At 39.5% G+C, this 20,132-nt stretch overlaps 1 protein-coding gene across 2 annotated transcripts in view; it reads right to left on the bottom strand.

The window, feature by feature from the left end:
- Positions 1-1,127: 1,127 nt before the first annotated feature.
- GNPTAB (N-acetylglucosamine-1-phosphate transferase subunits alpha and beta) overlaps positions 1,128-20,132 on the bottom strand; it is a 126,824-nt gene continuing 107,819 nt past the window's right edge. For both annotated transcript variants that reach the window (XM_075856688.1, XM_075856689.1), the window contains exons 13-21: positions 19,197-20,110; positions 15,093-15,292; positions 12,907-13,126; positions 10,185-10,298; positions 6,722-6,807; positions 6,278-6,376; positions 5,789-5,956; positions 5,619-5,709; positions 1,128-2,881 (exon numbers count right to left, since the gene is read on the bottom strand). In XM_075856688.1, the coding sequence (XP_075712803.1) occupies positions 2,804-2,881; positions 5,619-5,709; positions 5,789-5,956; positions 6,278-6,376; positions 6,722-6,807; positions 10,185-10,298; positions 12,907-13,126; positions 15,093-15,292; positions 19,197-20,110 (1,970 nt within the window). In that variant the 3' untranslated portion in view covers positions 1,128-2,803. The remainder of the gene's footprint in view (positions 2,882-5,618; positions 5,710-5,788; positions 5,957-6,277; positions 6,377-6,721; positions 6,808-10,184; positions 10,299-12,906; positions 13,127-15,092; positions 15,293-19,196; positions 20,111-20,132) is intronic.

Genomic DNA, 20,132 nt, shown 5'->3' with positions numbered 1-20,132 from the left:
TGCAATTCTAGTTGTAGAATAAAGGAGGGAGACAATCTAAGGCTTCGTTCACATATGCGCCAGGGTCCCGTTCCGACGGAAAGCTCAGACGGAACGGGACCCTTACACAGATGTGAACGAAGCCGAATTCAAGTCCTCTGCTATAAATTTTACATTTGCTGTACACTTGTATTTGTTAATACATTAGCCACTTTTTAACATATTTAAGAGTCATGTAATGGAAGTAACACAAGGGAAATTTTAGGTGGAGTTTTATGCAGTTTCCAAAGAGGGGAAGTCAAAAAGACTTTATAGTGTAGCTAAACGTTTGACAAACTTCTGACATGTCATAATGACATGTCAGAAGTTTGGATTGGTGGGGGTCCGAGCACTGAGACCCCCGCCAATTGCTAGAACGATATATGGTTGTGTTCAGATGGCACTGGTTTCTTTGGGTGCTCGAGGTAGGGTCCCAACCCGGGTATAGGTTAAGAATTTGTACTCGGCACACCTTGCTTGTGTTACAAAAATATATTTTTATTTTTATTATGGATGCCAGAGGCTGTATGTGCGACGTCGACGTTTCGGTCAGACAGACCTTCGTCGGGCACTGAGCCGTGCTGGGGACTGGATCGGTACAAAATGATGCGTGTATAGCGCTGCTGTGGTCAGTAACCGGCGGCTTACCGCTCTGTGTTGGCGCTGGTATATCGCATCATTTTGTACCGATCCAGTCCCCAGCACGGCTCAGTGCCCGACGAAGGTCTGTCTGACCGAAACGTCGACGTCGCACATACAGCCTCTGGCATCCATAATAAAAATAAAAATATATTTTTGTAACACAAGCAAGGTGTGCCGAGTACAAATTCTTAACCTAATTGCTAGAACGAAGCAGCTGAAGCGCTCGTGTGAGCGCTCAGCTGCTTCGTGTCTGTACGGCTTTTTCCGGACAGCCGATGTATCGGAATACGGGCTCATAGACTTTCTATGGAGTCCATACACCGATACATTTATTTCCGGAAAACCCCGAACAGACACGAAGCAGCTGAGCGCTCACATGAGCGCTTCAGCTGCTTCGTTCTAGCGAATGGTAGGGGTCTCAGTGCTCGGACCCCCACCAATCCAAACTTCTGACATGTCACCCTTTGAAGTGTCAGAAGTTTGTCAAACGTTTAGCTACACTTTAACAGGGACCATTAGGGTTCCAATATTTTTTTCTGTCAAGAATAGCGCAGCAGACTTGTTTTTTTGGCTATAAAAATAATGGGATGATTGAGGGAAGCCCTACAAAAGATCCAGAGCATTCGTAAAAAATATGTTATATGTGATATAACAAGGTTTAAATTAGCTCATAAAAATTGGATATACTTCCAGAACCTAGATTACCACACAAATTTATGGTAAACTACTTTTACAGTAATTATGCAACTTTTTTTTTCTTTACATTTTTATTGGTTCTTTCAGCACAGCTACAAATTATCTATATGATAGGCAAATATTCTTGAGTAAAAGGGTATAAATTAATAATCTATGCAACAACTAATTATATTTGAATCATGAAGATAAATTAAATCAGGTTACTTGATTACATTGTAAAGAGTTCCTTGAGTAGTACATGTACTACAGCTGACATATATTGATTTTATGAAAATACAGTCCAACATTCGTACCACTTGGTCTTGGCATCATAGGCTAAATTTGTCAAAAAGTAGCGTTATTGCTCATAGCAGCCAATGTTTAATTTTCCCAACTGCACTAAAATAGTGAGAGTTGAAGTCTGATTGTCGGAGAAAGACAATAAACCATTTTTCACACCTGATACATTTGTTCTAGTGTGTTTTGTCACAACAAAAATTGATCTTTAAAACCAAGTTAAACAGTGATAAAAATTATTAATATAACAAAGTTTTTTTCCACAAAATGTATTTCACAATAAAATTGTCATAATTGTTAAAACTAACAATTTCCAAATTATTTACATTTATTCAACCATTTTAATTTATATCACCCCAGCATAGCTGAATTTGACTAATTTACACGTGAGTTATTGTAATTAAAGTTAGGAGACGTAACCCTTTATCAAATTGAAAAAGAGAGAAGCAAATGGAGTGAGAGGCGCGAAGGATTGGTTTTAAACAAAGCATTGGTTTGCCTTTTATATAGTATGCAAGCCTCAACTTTTGCTGACTGAAAAGCATGAAATTGGGAGTGCAAATCCAGGTCTCTAAAATCTTCCGATACAATATATTACAATTAGGTCACAAATAAAACAAAAGATTATTTTCTGTACACAGGCACTTGACTTGTATTTACATAGGCAAAACAAATACATTCCTATGTCACATCATTTTGACATTGGTCACAACTTTGATACTAATGTCGTTTTTGGGGAAGAGGCGAAGAATAGTTTAAATAGGAGTGTAACTAGCTCATTTTCATATAAGTTATTCAGATGTCTTTTTTTTAGCCCACACCAGGCTGCCACTTTTAATGGCACTAAATGTAAAGGTGTTGTTGTCATTTCATAATCCTCTAGTTTTAATGGTCAAATGTTCAAAGCATTAGCATGACCTCTAGCAGATTCTCACAAATAATACTCCAGTGGCTTGGACATGCTACATTTGCACATATCCGTGCCTCCTGCAGAATGCTTGTGCAGGATGTTCTCTGCAGGAGATAATACCTATAAAGCGAAACCACCTAACCGCAGCCAGAACACTCTCATGCCGTTTGTGCCATAGAACATGTTTCTTATTTTCTGCTGCGATTCCGACACATCCACGTCCTTGATTTTGAGGTAGTCTTATAAGCAGACAATCCTGTTTTACACTTTACTTCTTTCTGGGCTCACTTCAATCTGCATTCTTCTCCGTGGAAAAATCTTTCTTTTAAGTGCAATTAACTATGGAGCAGAAAAATTATTCAGTTACTACTAATTAAACGAAAAATCCACTCTTGAATTACATTTTACAATATTCCAAATACAGTGGTACTGTATTTTGGTTTCAGCCAATAAAGCTTATTCATTATATAATGAAACATTATACAATTTTCTAACATACTTTGAATATCAATTCTTCATGGTTTTCAAGCTCTCGCTTTGCGGTCATTGTTTGGGATCCTCCAATGTTCTAGAGGATTAAACTCTGTCCTGGTCATCTGATGATCACACAGGTACATGACTCCTTGCAAGACAGAGCTCTGATTATCTTACTATATGTGCAACAAGCCTTTGTGATCAACACATGACCAAGATAGATTCTCACCCCTCTGAACGCAACAAATATTCCAGTACAATGACAGTAAACATTGATCTTAAAAACCATGAAGACTTGGTACAGAAATTATAAGAAAGTTGATAATTTTTTTATTATACAAAAATACTCCTTTAAAGAGGACCTGTCATGTCTCCAGAAATGTTAATCTGCTTCTGTACCTTTATTTCTGGCTTCTCCCCGATTCCAGAACAGTTTATTTTATCTTTTCAAGTGCCCCCTTTCCCCTTAAATCAGGCCTCATGCACACGGCTGTGCCCATAATCACGGCCTACAATTGCGAGCACGGCCCGTAAAAAAACTAAAAGTAGGAAATGCTCCATAATTCCCGGCACGGACACCCTTCCGTAGCGATACGGAAAGATGTCCGTGGCCAACAGAACAGGGCGGGTCTGTAATTGCGGACCGTATTGCGTTACGCAATTACAGAGTTTTTTTACGGTCGTGTGCATGGGGCCTCAGCCAGTTTCTCGGGCGGCTGATATGCTAATTTATGGCTAAATTGACAACTGGGCGGTTCCCACCTGCTCTGACAGACCGGCTCATGTTCACAACCCGTTGTCGCTGGTCAGTAAAGACAATTGTCAATTTATTCATAAATTAGAATATCAGTCAGGCTGATTGTGTGGGAATGGAGGAGGATTACAGAGGAATGGGGGCACCTACAAAGAAAAAATAAACTGTGCTGAAATCAGGGAGAACCCAGCTATAAAAAGGCATGGAGCCAGATTAACTTTTCTGGGGACATGACAGTTCCTCTTTAAGTCTACATAAAAAATTAAGTAATCGTTTACTTGAATTTTCTTATAACACATTTTAATTGAAAGATGTTTTCTTGGCTGTTTAGACAAAAAGAGGAGACATTTAACGATAAGCTGTTAGGTCACATGACAGCTATGGTTACAGTATGTTCATATCCGCGTCATTATTTCCTTTCTTTTTCTGTCATAGGAACAGAAAAAACGGACGAGCCAGATCCGTCACATGACGGACACCCACGGTGCCCAACGGAACCAATTGTTCTGTCACTGACAGTGCATAGAAGAATTAGACATGTGGCAAAGATATTGTACTACAGTGAAGTTTGTTATCTGCATATCATTATAAGAACACTTCCCAAGGTAGTCAGGTGCAAGCTTAAGAAAATACAACCTATACATCAAAAGGTAAGGCTAATTTCAGATACAGCGGATCTGTAGCGGATTCCCCACCGCAAATCGGCAACAAATTACAATATATATGAATTGAGTTTTTAAAACCCCATTCGCAAGAAAAAAGTCTATGTCAAAATCCACTGCACAATTTTTCCATCTTGTCTGAACTTACCCTTAAATAAAACAACCCTAAAGAGTCACAAAAAATGGCTGAACTGCATACACAATGATCCCTGTCATGGCCTCTCCAGTTGATTTATGACTATGGCTAAAGATCGGGATAGTCACCATCCAAAAAGGATACAAAAGATGAAAGGTGTGAAAGTGATTAAAATAATGTTTAAATTATTTCATTTTGTGCTGCGGCCATTTTGTCTGCAGTCCCCATCTTGTTTCTTTTGTAATGAATAAGAAAGTCTTTACTCTTTTAACACAGGATTGTATTTTTCTAAGTTGAGCTATCTTGACCTTGGTTTTCATACGAGGCTTGGAAGGAAGGAACAGGGAGTGAGATAGGAGAGGGAGACACATTCAGATATGCATGCGAGTATGCCTCCCTCATCTTAATAGAACAATTTAGTGTTCTATTAAGGAAAGATAAGGCACCTGCAAACCCTGATGTGTGAAGAATTATAATGATGTATCTGGAATGTATCATGTGTCTGTAATTGGCTGAATTTGAAATATTGTCACATTGCCTCTGATTGGTTAACTTCAAGCCTACACCCCTTTTGAATGATATTATTGTAATTGAGTTTGGCAATAAACCTCAGAGGAGTATTTTGAGCATACCAGCAGAGTCTGTGTCTTATTCCTCCCTCGATATATCAATAAAACATGATTTGAATCTGGATAAATCACTGGAGGGCGGGTATTGGTTGACATACCCATTACAAATTTCAGTCTTATATAGTTTGGCCCAGGATTGCGTTAACAGGCAGTAATTGTGTAGCAAGTTCTAGCTAAATTTCCTATGAAAAACCGCATTGCAACACTGCAATAAAAAAAAGCAATAAAGTTATCCTTGTGGCTTTCATCGCGGGTTCCTCACTGAATTCAATAGCGGAAAAATAAATAAATATATAACAAATAAGATTTCAAAAACCGCAGCATGCCCTAAAAGGGATTTTAACCTCACGGTTTGAATGGTATTTCATATTAAATGTACAAAATGAAGCATCTAAACTGCCTTAGAATGATAAAAAGTTACCTGTTCAGCAAAAAAGGAGATGACTGTAAACACAATCAACGTTCCCAAGACACAGTGCGTCCAAAACTTCAACTTGTCTCTATAACTCCTCCTTAAAAACATAGCATTGATGTGATCATTTGTGCATTACTTATAATGTTCAAATTTTGAGATCAAATAAATAACTTTACCATTCCTGTAACTCTTGGGTGTGTAGAAAACGGTTGCGATATTCTTTTGGCAATTCAAACTGAGAAGGTATTGGAAACATTGATTCGTAGAAGTCCCGCAGAACAGCTTTCACTGTTTGTGCATCTTTGTGATTGTGCTTAATGTTATCATTCAAACAGATGAATTTTCTGGACAAGGCAAAATGTTTCATTAGATTATATACACATTATATGCACATTTTTGTTAGTTCTAAAGGAAACCTACCAGATCAAAACTAAACACTTTGTGAACAATGTGTAAACAAATTTCTCATCGAACTTTATGCTAAAATATGATCTGTTAAATTGGCAGGCCCCAAGTCTGAGGCTGCACTACTGAGAGCTTCTAGTGACAACATTCCCGGTCTCAAAATAGAAATAAAAGGAACTGTAATATTTTTCTTCAGCGAAGTCTTTTCAATTCTTAATAATCTTACAAAAGCACTAGCAGTGTGAAAGTAGTGTTCTTACCGAGGATTTTTCCTAATATCATCTAACTGTCCAACCACATGGGATACATTAGTACGAATCATTTTGAATGCAATGTCTTCTTCTCCCATAATTTCAAACCTTAAAGAAGGAATTTACCAATTATGACATTGTACAAGCCAGGATGCACTTACACTATCCAAATTAATCAGTAAGCAATAGCTTTACATGCATCGATTATCAGTACTATCTGGCTGGGTAGGAGATTACAACAATTATTATTTCACATGTATAAAAATCCTGATCTTATATCTGTTATTGCTATGACAGTACCATGTAAATGTTGATTGGATGGAAAAAGAAAATCCCTGTTCCCATTAAAGCAGAGCATCACTGAATATAAATAGTAGCGTAGACCTGCAACTCAATACTTAAATAGTCTGGGGTGTCTGTGGGAAAAGTCTAGATGTGTATAAATGACCTTACCTGTATTTATTCTTATCTTTGTATGCCTTTCGTATCAGATCAGTAACCGGTTTACAATTAATTACCAGCTGTTTGGTAACAGGAGGCTATAAAACAAAGCAAATTCTAATAACTGGCTTCACGGACAGGCAAGTATACATGCACTGAATATAAAATATACAACCTGATGCTCGACCATCTCACACAAGATATGTAAAGCGCATAAAGGAGTGGTGGTCAAAATGTAAATTCAATCCAGGTTGGAAATAGTGAAGAAAAAAATGTGTCTTTTTTTTTTTATTTTGCAGGGTCCTACAGCTGCTGATAATATTTGAATAAAAATAAATATCTGCTTCCACTATAAACACACAAAGCGGTTACCCGGGTTGTGAAATTTTATTATTATGGCTGGAAATGAAATAAATAAGCCAAAAAAGCAGTACTTACCCAGTCTTTTCCCCGGCGATCCAGCACTGACGCTCCGGCAGCGCTCCTGGTGGTTGTTTACATCCACATAGCATGTTACCGCTACAGCCAATCTGAGTGCTCAGTGGTGACAAATCGTATTTCTGGCATAATGCTACGAAGCACAGTAAAAAAATAGTGTAGTACCGCGCTAGCCAGAAAAAGTTATACAATGTTAAATATTTTTGTGTCAAAAAAGGCAAAAGTATTGTAAGTATGATACTTTTATTGGCTAACCCAAAAAATTATGTTTGCAAGCTTTCAGAGCACACAGGCCCCATGTACAACTGCTAATGTAGTGTACAAGGTGCATCAGTAAAGGAATCTACATCGGAGAAACTAAACAAGAACTACAAACCAGAATGAATCTCCACAGACATACAATAAAACAGCGGCTAGATACACCCATGGGAAAACACTTTCTAGACCAGACCACCGTTTGGCACATTTAAAAGTCCTTATACTGAAGATTAATTTTGAGAACGACAGAGAAAGAAAAATTTGGGAATTCAAACTGATGATGAGATTCCAGTCATTGACACAAGACCTCAAATCTAATACCTGGATTTAGAAGACTATTACATGGACACACTTCACACCCCCCATCAGACTGACTTCAGATCCCTTAACTCCTAAATCACCACCCCTATAACGTTATTGCCCCGGCTTATCTTAATGATGTATCACCTCATGTACTAATTTTAATTGTGTAACTTCTTGAATGTTGTGCTTTTTTCTAAGTCATTAATTTGTAAACTTGCCTGAAGAAGGAGCCTCTGTGCTCTGAAAACTTGTATACATCAATTTTATGGTTAGCCAATAAAGCTATGATACTTATAATACTTTTGTCTTTTTTGACACAAGTATTTAACCCCTTAGTGACCAGCCTATTTTAGGCCTTCATGACCAAGATATTTTTTACGTTTTTCCATCGTCTCATTCAAAGAGCTATAACTTTCTTATTTTTGCGTAGACCTAGCTGTATAAAGTCTTGTTTTTGCGGGAGAAGCTGTATTTTTTAATAGCACCATTTTGGGGTACATAGAATTAACTTTTATTAACTTTTTTTGGGAGGTGAATAGAAAAAAACAGCAATTTCGCCACACTCTTGCGTCCTAAATTTACGTAGTTTACCGTGTGCTATAAATAACACAATAACTTTATTCAGAAGGTTGTTACGATTGAAACTATACCAAATGTATATAGTTTTCTTATGTTTTACTACTTTTACACAGTAAAAACACTTTTTTTTTTTTTTTAATTATTTGTTTTTGTGTCCCAATATTTGGAGGGTTTTTGTTTTTTGCGGGACGACTTGTAGTTTTTATTGGTACCATTTTGGAGTAAATGTGACTTTTTGATCACTTTTTATCAAATCTTTTTTTAAAGGCAGGATGCACAGAAAACAGCAGTTCCTGCATTGTTTTTTTATTTTATTTTTTACGGCATTCATCCAGTAGGCTTAAATAATGTAATAACTTTATAGTTGGGGTCGTTACGGACGCGCCGATACCAAATGTGTGTCACTTTTTTCTTGTTTGTTTTTTAATAATAAAGCATTTTGTAAGGGGGAAAAAGTGGGTTTTTAATATTTTTTTTTCACTTTAATAAATATAATAATAAATAAAAATTCAAACTTGTTTTTTTTACTTTTTGTCTAGTCCCACTAGGAGATTTTACTGCACGATCACCTGATTGCTTTTATAATACACTGCAATACTTCTGTATTGCAGTGTATTACTGCCTGTCCGTGTAAAACAGACAGGCATCTGCTAGGCCATGCCTCTGGCATGGCCTAACAGGAATTAACTAGAGGCAGACATGGGGGCCTTTATTAAGACCCCGGCTGCCATAGAAGACACCGGCATCCTCCGATCTTATCGCAGGGTGCCGGTGGGGTGAGATAGGGAGCCCCCTCCATCCAAAACCATTCAGATGAGGCGCTCACTATTGAGCGTCGCATCGGACGGGTTAAACGGACAAGATCGATACCTATTTCGATCTCGCCCTTTCGAGCAGGTCTGCTCCCAGCCCTCTTTAACTGCTCCTGGCAGTGATTATTTATTCCGATGCAGCACTGTCAAAAGGCAATTGCATCGGAATAAAGTCCATTAGCGACCGCCGTAAAAACACCTATGGGAGGTCACTAACAGGTTAACATGGCATAATGGCATCACTAAGCCCTCGGATTGGCTGCAGCGGTTACATGCTACGTGCATGTAAACTGGATTGCCATGGGAAAGGATAAGTACTGTATATTTTGCTTATTTATTGCATTTCCAGCCATTACAAAAAAACAACAACTTCGATAACCCCTTTAAGCAAGTAACTAGAGTACAATACCCATTGTAATCTAATACATAATAAAATAACTGACACAGCTTTCAACCTGGATTAGATTACCTCTCCTCTTAAAAAACATTCTCTTTCTTGATGTGGGTTTTATTTACTTATTGAAGTAGAAGATTTATTTTTTATTAATTTTAAAGAGGAGATCTCTGCTTTGGCCAATCCCTTTTTGTTCGAGGCGTCTCCTGGCTAAAAGCACACGGTGCTCCACTTTCTGGGGGAATCCGACAGCAAGTGTTAATTTTTCCTGTCGCTTTTCTGCATGGGAAATAAAGAATTACAGAGTCCCCATTTAAATTAATGGTCTGTCTGTGTAATGCACAGACATGCTGGGTCCTCCTAAGTGAGAGATTCTCTTTAAAGACACTCTTTACTCTAGCGTACAGATGAAGGTCATAAACAGAGCACCTGTATCGATCAACAAAAAGTCTTCCAATAGGGTATTTGAAGATGTTTTTAATTAAACCAGACAACCCCAGAGCTCCGGAGAGGACTATTTCTTTTCGCGCTGCTGTACATGGACAATTATTACCGTAAATAAGATATAATTATGCCTACCGATGCCTTATACATTCACTTATTATTTTATTGTGCTGATTGTTATTATTACAATCACTTGGATGAATGCACCTTAAACACAATTCCAAAAACAAATAAACAATATTTTTACCAAATTTGGATCATAATACGATTCTTGTGTTGCTGGAGCAATAGAACCCTCTGTGCTGTTCAAGTGGAGTGTTTTGGAGCAGTTAATGAGCATATGTTCTAAGCCAGTCAGATCCTAAAACACACAATGGTTTGAAATTTTAAAAAATGTGAATTGATAAAAAACAAAAACTGCGTGACCTTATGTTATATGCCTGACTCATATACTCCTACTCATCTGATGCGATCTATGTTGATTTCTGAACCAAAATTTCAACAAACATTACTTCATAATGTAATTTCATGTATTAAAAAAAAAAAACAGCTGCACTGCACTGACTGAGTTTCGCAATATGCACTTTAAAGTAGCACTCAAGCACACATTTTCTATTGCCCATATAGTGTGGCGTAAACTATTACAGAACTATTATTAAAGAATAACGTAGAAGCTCATGAGTATGCCCTATGTATACCTGTTTTCGTTGATATGCCATGTACGGGCTCACCACCATCCTGGCTACTTCTTCCCCCCTGATGTAGATTTCCATGCACAGTCTCTTGTGCAGCCCTACATTTCCAATTATGTTTCTTGCTCTTCAGAGGCAGAGGTGGTGGAGTTTCGTCACACTGCACTTGTGGAGTCATTGCCAAGCTCAGTGACATAGAACTATTGTCCTTTAGATAGAAAACTCCCCTAAATCCCACTGCAGTCTCTAGTGTATTCTAGAAGATGCAGCTTCATGCTGCTCCCCCCTGCCTCCTGCTTGTGATTGCTTTCTCCCTGTCAGGTCTTGTAAGCAGGGAGAGCAGTGTGATGTAGCATATCATAGAATACACTGGAGACTCTGCTCACAGTACTCACAGATAGAATAGACAGTTCATGTGAGTCAGGGGGTTTAATAACTCTGCTGCTAATCATTGTAAGGACTCACAATATCACTGCACTCCTGCTCCCTTACATAGGGCAGAAATTATATCTTCAGCCTTGTGCTATGAATAGGGGGACATACACAAACACAAGTAGGGGGGAGCTAGGTGTAGAGGGGTGTCAGAGCTGCCATGAGGGATTTCATAGGCGATGATGTCATCTTGTAGTTCACAGGAAGTGTGACCTCCTGTCTACACATGAGAGCATGGTCTATTCTGGTGGTCAGACTGAGATCACATGACACAGGTGTCCATAATGAAAGGGTTCAAAAGGTATAAATGCAATTGAGCTTGGAAGAAACAAATGACACTTATAGAATATGGCTGGTGAGTAAGCATTAGATGTCCAAAAAATATTTTGCTTGGAGTGCTACCTTAAGAGGAGACTGTGCACGTTGTTGTGCTACACAAAGCTCCAGAGCGACCGGTCAGTGCAGTTAGCAGATGGCTATAGGGAGAACACAGTCAAAACAGCTATCTGTTATACTCTATATAACTGTATTTTCAACATCTTGATTAATCCTCCAGTTTGTGTGTTGATCATAATGAGGTATAATGGTATTTACAGGGGCTTGGTAACACTGCAGATAACACAATGTGAACAGCAGTTGTAGCACCACTAAAGATTTGACAGATTCATGGACAGACGTCAAGGAAGTGTTAACAGGCCAATGAATGGTAGATGAGGTACGTGGTCTTTCATGGTGATCAGTTGTGTTGTTCCTTGAAGCAGCGTTGTATAGTTGACAACCAAAATGGATATGCGTGCAATTGTACAATTATTTCTGCTAATGCAGCCACAGCAGAGAAAGACAAGCTCTAAGTCCTGAAAAGCAATCTTGCCCTTTCTCTACCCTCAGCTGACTAACAATTCTTCGCGGAGCAGAACATGTGCATAATTTGCAGACCGCGTTCCCTGACAACCACATAGAAAAAACTGCAGTTGTTATGTAGTGAATCCCTAGCAACCAAACTGTAAGATAGGACGCTTAAAATATAAAGTGTGGTCATCTTGAATGATGTCCATGTGAGCGCAAGTAGGTTGGGGCTACAGGATGACTTTGTAATGCTCTATTCACACTGGCATTTTATTAGTTTTTTACATCACTTTTACGTAGAGGAAACTTTTACTGATGGCCTAAGCTATTTGTCAGCGTCCGTTGCCCTCTGCTTGTCTCCGCTACATGTGACTAAAATAGTCCAGGCAATAAGTGTAAGCAGCGGATGACTGTGAAGTTAGCTAGGATTGAAACATGTATGCTTAGCTACAATACATTGATGTCTAGATAGTTATTTATCTAAATGTGTTTTTTAAATCTACCTGAGGATACATCGAGCAAATAAAAAATAAATAAAAATAGAGCTGTTCAATGTGAAAATGTCAAGTGTCCGTGATATTGTGTTGTTGCGAAGTTCTGCAGTGCTGGCTGTAGAGCAGAGTGTCTGCGGATTCTGACTCAGGAGTCAAGTGACAGTAATACGGTTCTATGTTTCAGAACCTGCTGCAAAATTTCAGTAAAGCAATGGAATCCCTGGTCTTAGGTGCCATTGATCTGAAGCTGCCAACTGCTAGGGAGGCAAGTTTTCATGGTCTAGAGTCAAAATGTGACTTCAGAGACACTTTTTGGGAACACAACACTGCTTAATAGCATTTACTTGATACATCAAAACCGGTTTCCATGCAGCTTAGTATAGTCACAACAACCCTTAAACTACTTCACTGTAGCCTCATATTATTAAGATTATATATATATATATATATATATATATATATATATATATATATATTTAGTTTTTTTATTATTTTTTTCAAATACCTGTAAACTTAGAGGTAACTGGTGTATTCTTGTAGCTAGTGTCCGTATCTCCCTATCAGACAACACTCCTGACCCATCAGTGTCTACTTCATAGAAAATCTGTGAGATATTTAGCGGCTGTATTGCACTCATTAGATAATAGAAAAAGGAGAAGGCGAATTGCATATCTTCGATATGTCGCACGTTATGGGCTGATGTCTTGTCAAACTCCGCTGGATATCTGCAAAGATCATGAAAAACAGATCAAAAACACAAAGAAGCAGTACACATAAAAGCTCTTGCTAACTTTTGTTCAACTTCTTTATAATGCATCCTTTTTAAAGGGATACTTCAAGCAAATCTGAACACCGTTATGCCTAGTACAGGGCCTGTGGGGGCGGTGCATGACACAGGGACTCTGAGAAAGAATCTTTGTTTCATGCACTCGCCCCCCTCAGGCCCTGCACTAGGCATAACACAGTGTTTCAGTTTGGCCTAGGTTGTTCCTGTAGTACTTACAGAAAACAGGGTCATATAAACATCTATGAAGTAGAATTAGGGACCAATGCTGAATTTATATTGAAGTTATTGTTCAATAATGTTATAGAATAAGAAGAATATATAGAAAAGTAGAAAAATCTTGCAGCACTCCAATGTGTGAAAAAAATTGTGGTTTTATTCTGTCAACAAAATAGCGACGTTCCTGTCCAACAATAGGACCTACAGCTACAGCAGGAAACGCATGTAGAGTTAGTTTTCAATCTATCCATCACCCATTTGTGAATTCAATCAGTTGCTATTAGTGATACCGCAAGGGCCCTGTGGTGGGCATTATTTTATTACCTGTACCAGGATATATTTTGAACCCTAAAGCGCTGCTAGATTTTATATGCATATTTGAATATTTTAGATATCTTTGCATTAGTAGATAGTCATCTATTAGGTCTATGTAGGTAAATACATCTGTTTTGTATATATTTAGATTTTGTTGTTATATACATCTATTTGCATATAAAAGTCGTTTATTTATACATTTATATTTTTTAAATAACTCTGTTTCCCTTTGGGGTATCTAGAGAGCCGGTATATATATTTCTTGTTTCTATGAACTTCAACATAAATTTGCCTACGGTACTATATATCAATCTGCTCTATAAGGTGCTGCCTGCAGACTGGACAGCATTTTGAATGTGACCGCTTCCATTTAAGAATTTTCAATTCTACAGCTATACTTATTTTTAGGATAACTACAAAAATGCAGGAGTGGTGTGCATTAACATGTAATCCACAATAACAATTATCAGGCTAGCAACAATGAATGGAGGAGAGTAGGGTTCGGCAATAAATCTTAAAAAAAAAAAAAGCCAAAAAACAAAAACAAAATTCAGCACAATTATCTGACATCTTGTGCACTTCGTTTTTTAGTCGCCCCTCCCCCCGGTTTAAACTGTATTTGCATCTTCAGGATGCAAATACAGTTGAATCCAATGGTAGAGCAGGGGCCATAAGGTACCTGCTCTAACATTCACAATGCATCACCGGACGCGAGGCAGTGACGACATTGCGCCGAGCCACACAGACCGGAGGAGCAGAGGGATCTCCTCCACTCGTCGATGGAACGGGATTAGGCGAGTATGTATATTATTATTTTTATCAGGCACTATTGGGGTTATGTGGGGGCATTATACAGGATGGGGGCATCTATGCAGCATTATACTATGAGTGGGAAGTTATGGGGGACCTTATACTGTGTGGGGGCAGCTACGGGGTCATTATACTGTGGGGGCAGTTATGATGTGTGGGGAAGCTATGGGGCATTATACTGCGTGGGGAGCACTGTGTGGGGGCAGTCAGGGGGTATATTATATACAGTAGTATACAGCAGACTCAGGGGATAAATATTAATTCAATGGCAGAGCATGCAAATAGGGAGCGTAGCATGCAAAAAAGGGTGTGGCCTAAATAATCATGCATTAATCGTATTCGAGGTTACATGTTCAATTAATCGTGATTTTGATTTAGGTCATAATCACCCAGCCCTAGAGGAGAGTACTAAGAAGTAAATGCCATATACTGTTCTCCAGTAAATAAGGGGCGTGCATGTGATGCGTGATCTTTGCAATAATTGGCATACCAGCTAAAGCTCGGCTAGCTTATAGAAGAGGCACCCCTTCAAAGCCAGCCACCTGGTGATAAAGTATACTTACAAATCCTGCAGATGCTGCATAACGATACGGTCAATCATGTGCGGCATGTGAGCAGGAACTTTCCGAGATGCAAAGCCAAATTTACTATTAAGGAGCTTGTTCACATAGCGTAGGGAATCCGCAAATGTGTCTTGAAGCTTCCTGCCAACTTGCTTGCCATCAGTGATGTAAGAAAGCTCACGCTGCAATGCATCTTTCTCCTGCAAAACAACATAGGCGCCATGTGGGGTTTGTTTGATTACAAAACTAAAACATATTAGCCAACAAGATTGGGGAGCAGACACTAATAATATGATAGAAGTATTTTGTATCATTGGCTTATTCATCTGTCCTAGGAACTTGCATTACAATATTATATAATATGTAATGGCAGTTTTATGGAGTACAGTACTAAAATATTAATGCTAAAAGCTAAGTTTTACAATTTACCTATAGTGATAAAATTAATTTTAATGTATTTGAAGTATTCAAGTACGAACTATCAACTACTATCCCAATAATGATGGTCTTTGAATCATGAGAGTTATACTTGTGGAAGCATTAAAATGTAGTAAGAGGAAGACCACCAACAAGGGTTGTCACGATAACAGAATTTGGACTTCAATACCGATACTTTGTGTAGTATTGTGATACTCAATACCAAAACGATACTTTGCCAACAATAATAATTAAAAAAAAAAGTTCTTCCATTTTCTGATGTGAGGCACGAGGTGGGATGAATTTTGAACCTCCATGTGCCTCACATTAATAGTAATTAACCCCATCATGTACCTCAGAGTCATAATGGACAACATTGGGTTAATGTGTGAGGTACATGATGGGGTTAATTACTATTAATGTGAGGCACATGGAGGTTCAAAATTCATAATACCATGTGCCGCACATTAATAAGTGAAAGAAAGCAGCTTTTATTTTTTATTTTTTTAACAGCATATACACAATAAATGCATTGGTTATTATGGTCGCGACGATATCAAACAACTCTATATTTTATGTATTGAGACTTTTATTTTAATGTTTATTGTAAAAAAAGTGTCTTTTTGTAACTTTTTTTTTATTATTTAACATTAAAGTTTAAAAATGAAAAAAGTAAAAAAAAAATTATGTACTGGTATATATCTCTATATACGGATAGTACACAGGCAGTTGTTAGGACATACCCAAGTATGCCCTAATAACAGGAAATATGGTCAGACATCCCTGGGGTCCTTCAATGACCCTGGGCTGTCTGCCCACATTTGGTATGTCCCTCGATCACGTCACAGGGATTCTCTTTGACGCTATCCACGGGGCATCCCCCCTTCTCATTTTCCCCTTGAATGCTGCCATCAGCTTTGATCGCAGCATTCAAGGGAATAGGGGCTGCGGCTGTGTAATACAGGTATTGCCGTGCATCTGACAAGTGCGCGCGCGCGGTCAGCATGAGGTGATGCAGCCGGCGCTGCACTAGTGAGCGTCGGCACTGAAAACAGAGAACATGGGGGTGTTTTGCAGTGCGCCCGCCATGTTATCTCTTCAGTGCTGGCGCTCATTAGTGCAGCGCTTGTAGCATTACCTCATGCTGACCGCGTGCGCAAACTTGTCAGGAGCGGGGCAATGGCTGTATCACACAGCCGCAGCTCCACTCTAACTAAGTCCATGTGTTACAATACTAAGCTATGCGGCCGCACACATTAGTATCAAAATACATGAATTAACAGTATTGAACCGTTTGAGGGTGCACTGAATCTAAATACTATCGATATTTCAATGCACCGTGCAACCCTACCACCAACAGGCATTATCTTCCACATTTGATAATAGAAGTACCACATTCACACGTGTTGTTTTTCACGTAGCAAGTGTTCGTTGTTTGAAACTCACTGCATGTCCTATATTGGTGCGTTTTCACGCACCTAGTCGCCCATTGAAGTCAATGGGTGAGTAAAAATCACGGACAGCACAAGGACACACATCCGTGTGCTGTCTGTGTTTCACACATCAACTACATTGAAAAAAAAGAAGTGCTTTCAAGTGCGTGAAACACACATACCACACACAGCACACTGATGCAAAACTGCAACGCACACGGATAGATTTACTCATGTTTTTTACGCGCGTAAATCATTCACGCTCGTGTGAATGTAGCCTAAGTGTAAATGCGAGCGTAGCCTTAAGGTTCACAAATTTATGATTCGCAGGTCAAGCACTTGAGTTGGCCATACAGTTAAGGCTGCTTTCACATCTGCATCAGGGCTCCGTTCCGACGTTCCATCTGAGCTTTCCGTCAGAACGGAGCCCTGACTGACAAACGGAAACCAAAGGTTTCCGATACCGTCACCATTGATTTTCCGGTGCAAATGGTTTCCGTTTGTCTCCGTTGCGCAGGGGTTCTGTCGTTTTGACGGAATCATTAGCGTAGTAGACTACAGTATTCATTTCATCAAAACGACGGAACCCCTGCAAAACGGAGACAAACCGAAACCATTTGCACCGGATCCGTCACCATTGAAATCAATGGTGATGGAAACAGAAACCTCTGGTTTCCGTTTGTGTCAGTCAGGGCTACGTTCCGATGGAAAACTTTGACGGAACGGAGCCCTGACCCAGAGGTGAACGCAGCCTTAGGCGGGATTCACACGACCGGGTCCTGCCCGAGTGCCGGCCGGTAAAATTGGCCATTTTGCCCGGCCGGTTTGCATAAAGTTTTGCATCCATGACGGGCCGGGCAGATCTGGACAGTGACATCAGCGGCAACTCCTGAAGGGGAATCCCCATGTGTTCGGGGATTCCGCTTCAGGAGTTTCCCCTGATGTCACTGCCCAGATATGGACAGAGACATCAAGCGCTCTGTCCAGGAGCGGAATCCCCGAAAACACGGGGATTCCGCTCCTTCAAGGAGCTAAAGTGTGGCTAGCACATAGCAGAGCGGGGAGATACCTCCCTGCTCTGCTATAGTGGCGTCGCTGCAGTAGTAGCAGCCGCAGCAGCAGCTGCTAGCGGCTCCATCGAAGGTGTCGCCGGGCCAGGGCGCTTTTAACAAGCAGGGGAAGGGAGCCAGCGCAGCGCTCCCTTCCACCTGCTGTACACCCCGGCCCTGCCACACAGTGTACAGCGTACAGCCATTCGTCAGAATGGCATCAACTCCTCCTCCTCACATGCACTCTGCGCTGTGAGGAGGAGGAGATAGAGCGCAAGCGCCGGAAAACCCGGCCATCACTCGGGACAGATTCCCGACCCCATAGACTTCTAAAGTCCGAAGATAGAGCATGTCCTATTTTTTGACGGCCGGTTTTCCAGGCCGTCAAAAAAATCGGTCGTGTGAATAGCCCCAGTAGGGGTCTATTATTCCTAATGCAGCCAGGTGCCGGCCGATTTATGAACGGCCGGCACCCGGGAAACCCTGTCGTGGGAATGAGGCCTAAGATAGTTGTCAGGTAGTGAGTGGGCATGTTTATTTCAATGGGGAGAGGGAGACAAGCTGCTGCCAGACACTGAAGGCAGCAGATTATCTCCAGGCAGAACAACAGGCCGATCTTCATTTTCCCACATCTGCCGTCGGTATCCCCTATGAGCATAAAATTTTGGTGGATCCTGCAGACATAAATCTAATGTGTATGGGCAAAACATACAGCAAATTTAAGTTTAGATTATGCATAAACAGCTATTATGCTGTAAAGCTCTTGTTTTATTGTTCTAAAAAAATGTTAATATAACTGTATGGATATAAACCACATAAAGCTAAAATTTTACAACCACTTTTTGAACATCAGAAAAAAAAGGGAGTTAAAATCCTGTAGCACAATGCATGGAGCAAAAGTCCTTCATGAAATATTTACCACAGAAGTGCAGTCCATAAATGCAAAGACAATCCAAGAACACTGCCACATAACTTTTTTTTTTTTATCCAACATCTCAGAAAGAACATCTGTTGTAAACACATTTTACTGCCTACTACTGCGCACACATCTTGAAAGATATAGATGATAAACAGGTTAGGGTAAATGTCACATATAAATAAATACACACAATACATATAACATAACAATAATTCCAGGGGACATCATGTTACAAAGATGTCAATACTGCACATATCGAGAGACAAGTCAAAAACTAGATACTCACATCTAACAGGTCTTTAAAATACTTTTTTCTTTCCCATGGTAGGAATCCTTCATAGTTTGGCTGATATTGTAGTTTTCTTCCTGGAATAGAACTTACACCTTTTGGCAATTTGGAACCTTGCTCTCCGATCTTAAGTTTGGATTCACTTCTGACAGAACGTTTTTCATTTTCCTGCTCTGATACTTTTGAGTAAAAATTGGCTTTCTGAGGATTTGCATTATTTTCTGAAACCGTTTTGTTTTTTGGTATATCTGGCTGTCCAATACTTGTTTTATGCACATTTAAATCTTCCTTTGTATGTGCAGATAGGGTGACAAAGGGTTTAAGCAAAGCCGTTCTTGACCGATTGTATCCCTTCAACGTTATATCCCCATTGTTTAGTTGAAGATCAAGATTAGAAAGAGAGAGCTGAACATTGTTAGGAAGGGAAGACACGTTCACATATGAAATATCAACGCGTAAATTGTGATTCTCAGCTGGCTTCCGCTGCTTCAGCTTTGGAAACCGGTCTTCTTCTGGGATGTCCTCAAAAAGGATTTCTGCTTCTGGTGTTGGCGTTGTACCTACTGCTTTTTTTTGCCCTTCTACAGGTTGTGTATGGTTGCGCTTTTGGTTTTCTGCCGTGTCAACATCTATAAAAATCTGCATTTTTAATTCCTTGTCTTTGTGATCATGAAAAGTAATATTGAAATGTACCGCAGTGGCGTTCATTCCAGGATACATAATGAGGTGGATGGTCTTCCACTTGTTAGCAATAGAGGCGTGACGAATAATTGGGTTATCACTATAGACTCCATCCACTGCCTTCTTTGCTATATTAGCAAAGCTAAAATATGGTAAATATTCCCCTTTTGGAACCACGTAGTGGGTTTGATTCAGAAGCAAGTTTAATTTGGATAACTCTCCAAAATGATCTGGAAAGACAGAAAATTGTCT

The sequence above is a fragment of the Rhinoderma darwinii genome, chromosome 3, assembly GCF_050947455.1.
Source record: "Rhinoderma darwinii isolate aRhiDar2 chromosome 3, aRhiDar2.hap1, whole genome shotgun sequence".
Taxonomy (NCBI): domain Eukaryota; kingdom Metazoa; phylum Chordata; class Amphibia; order Anura; family Rhinodermatidae; genus Rhinoderma; species Rhinoderma darwinii.
This window is presented reverse-complemented; position numbering and strand designations above follow the sequence as displayed.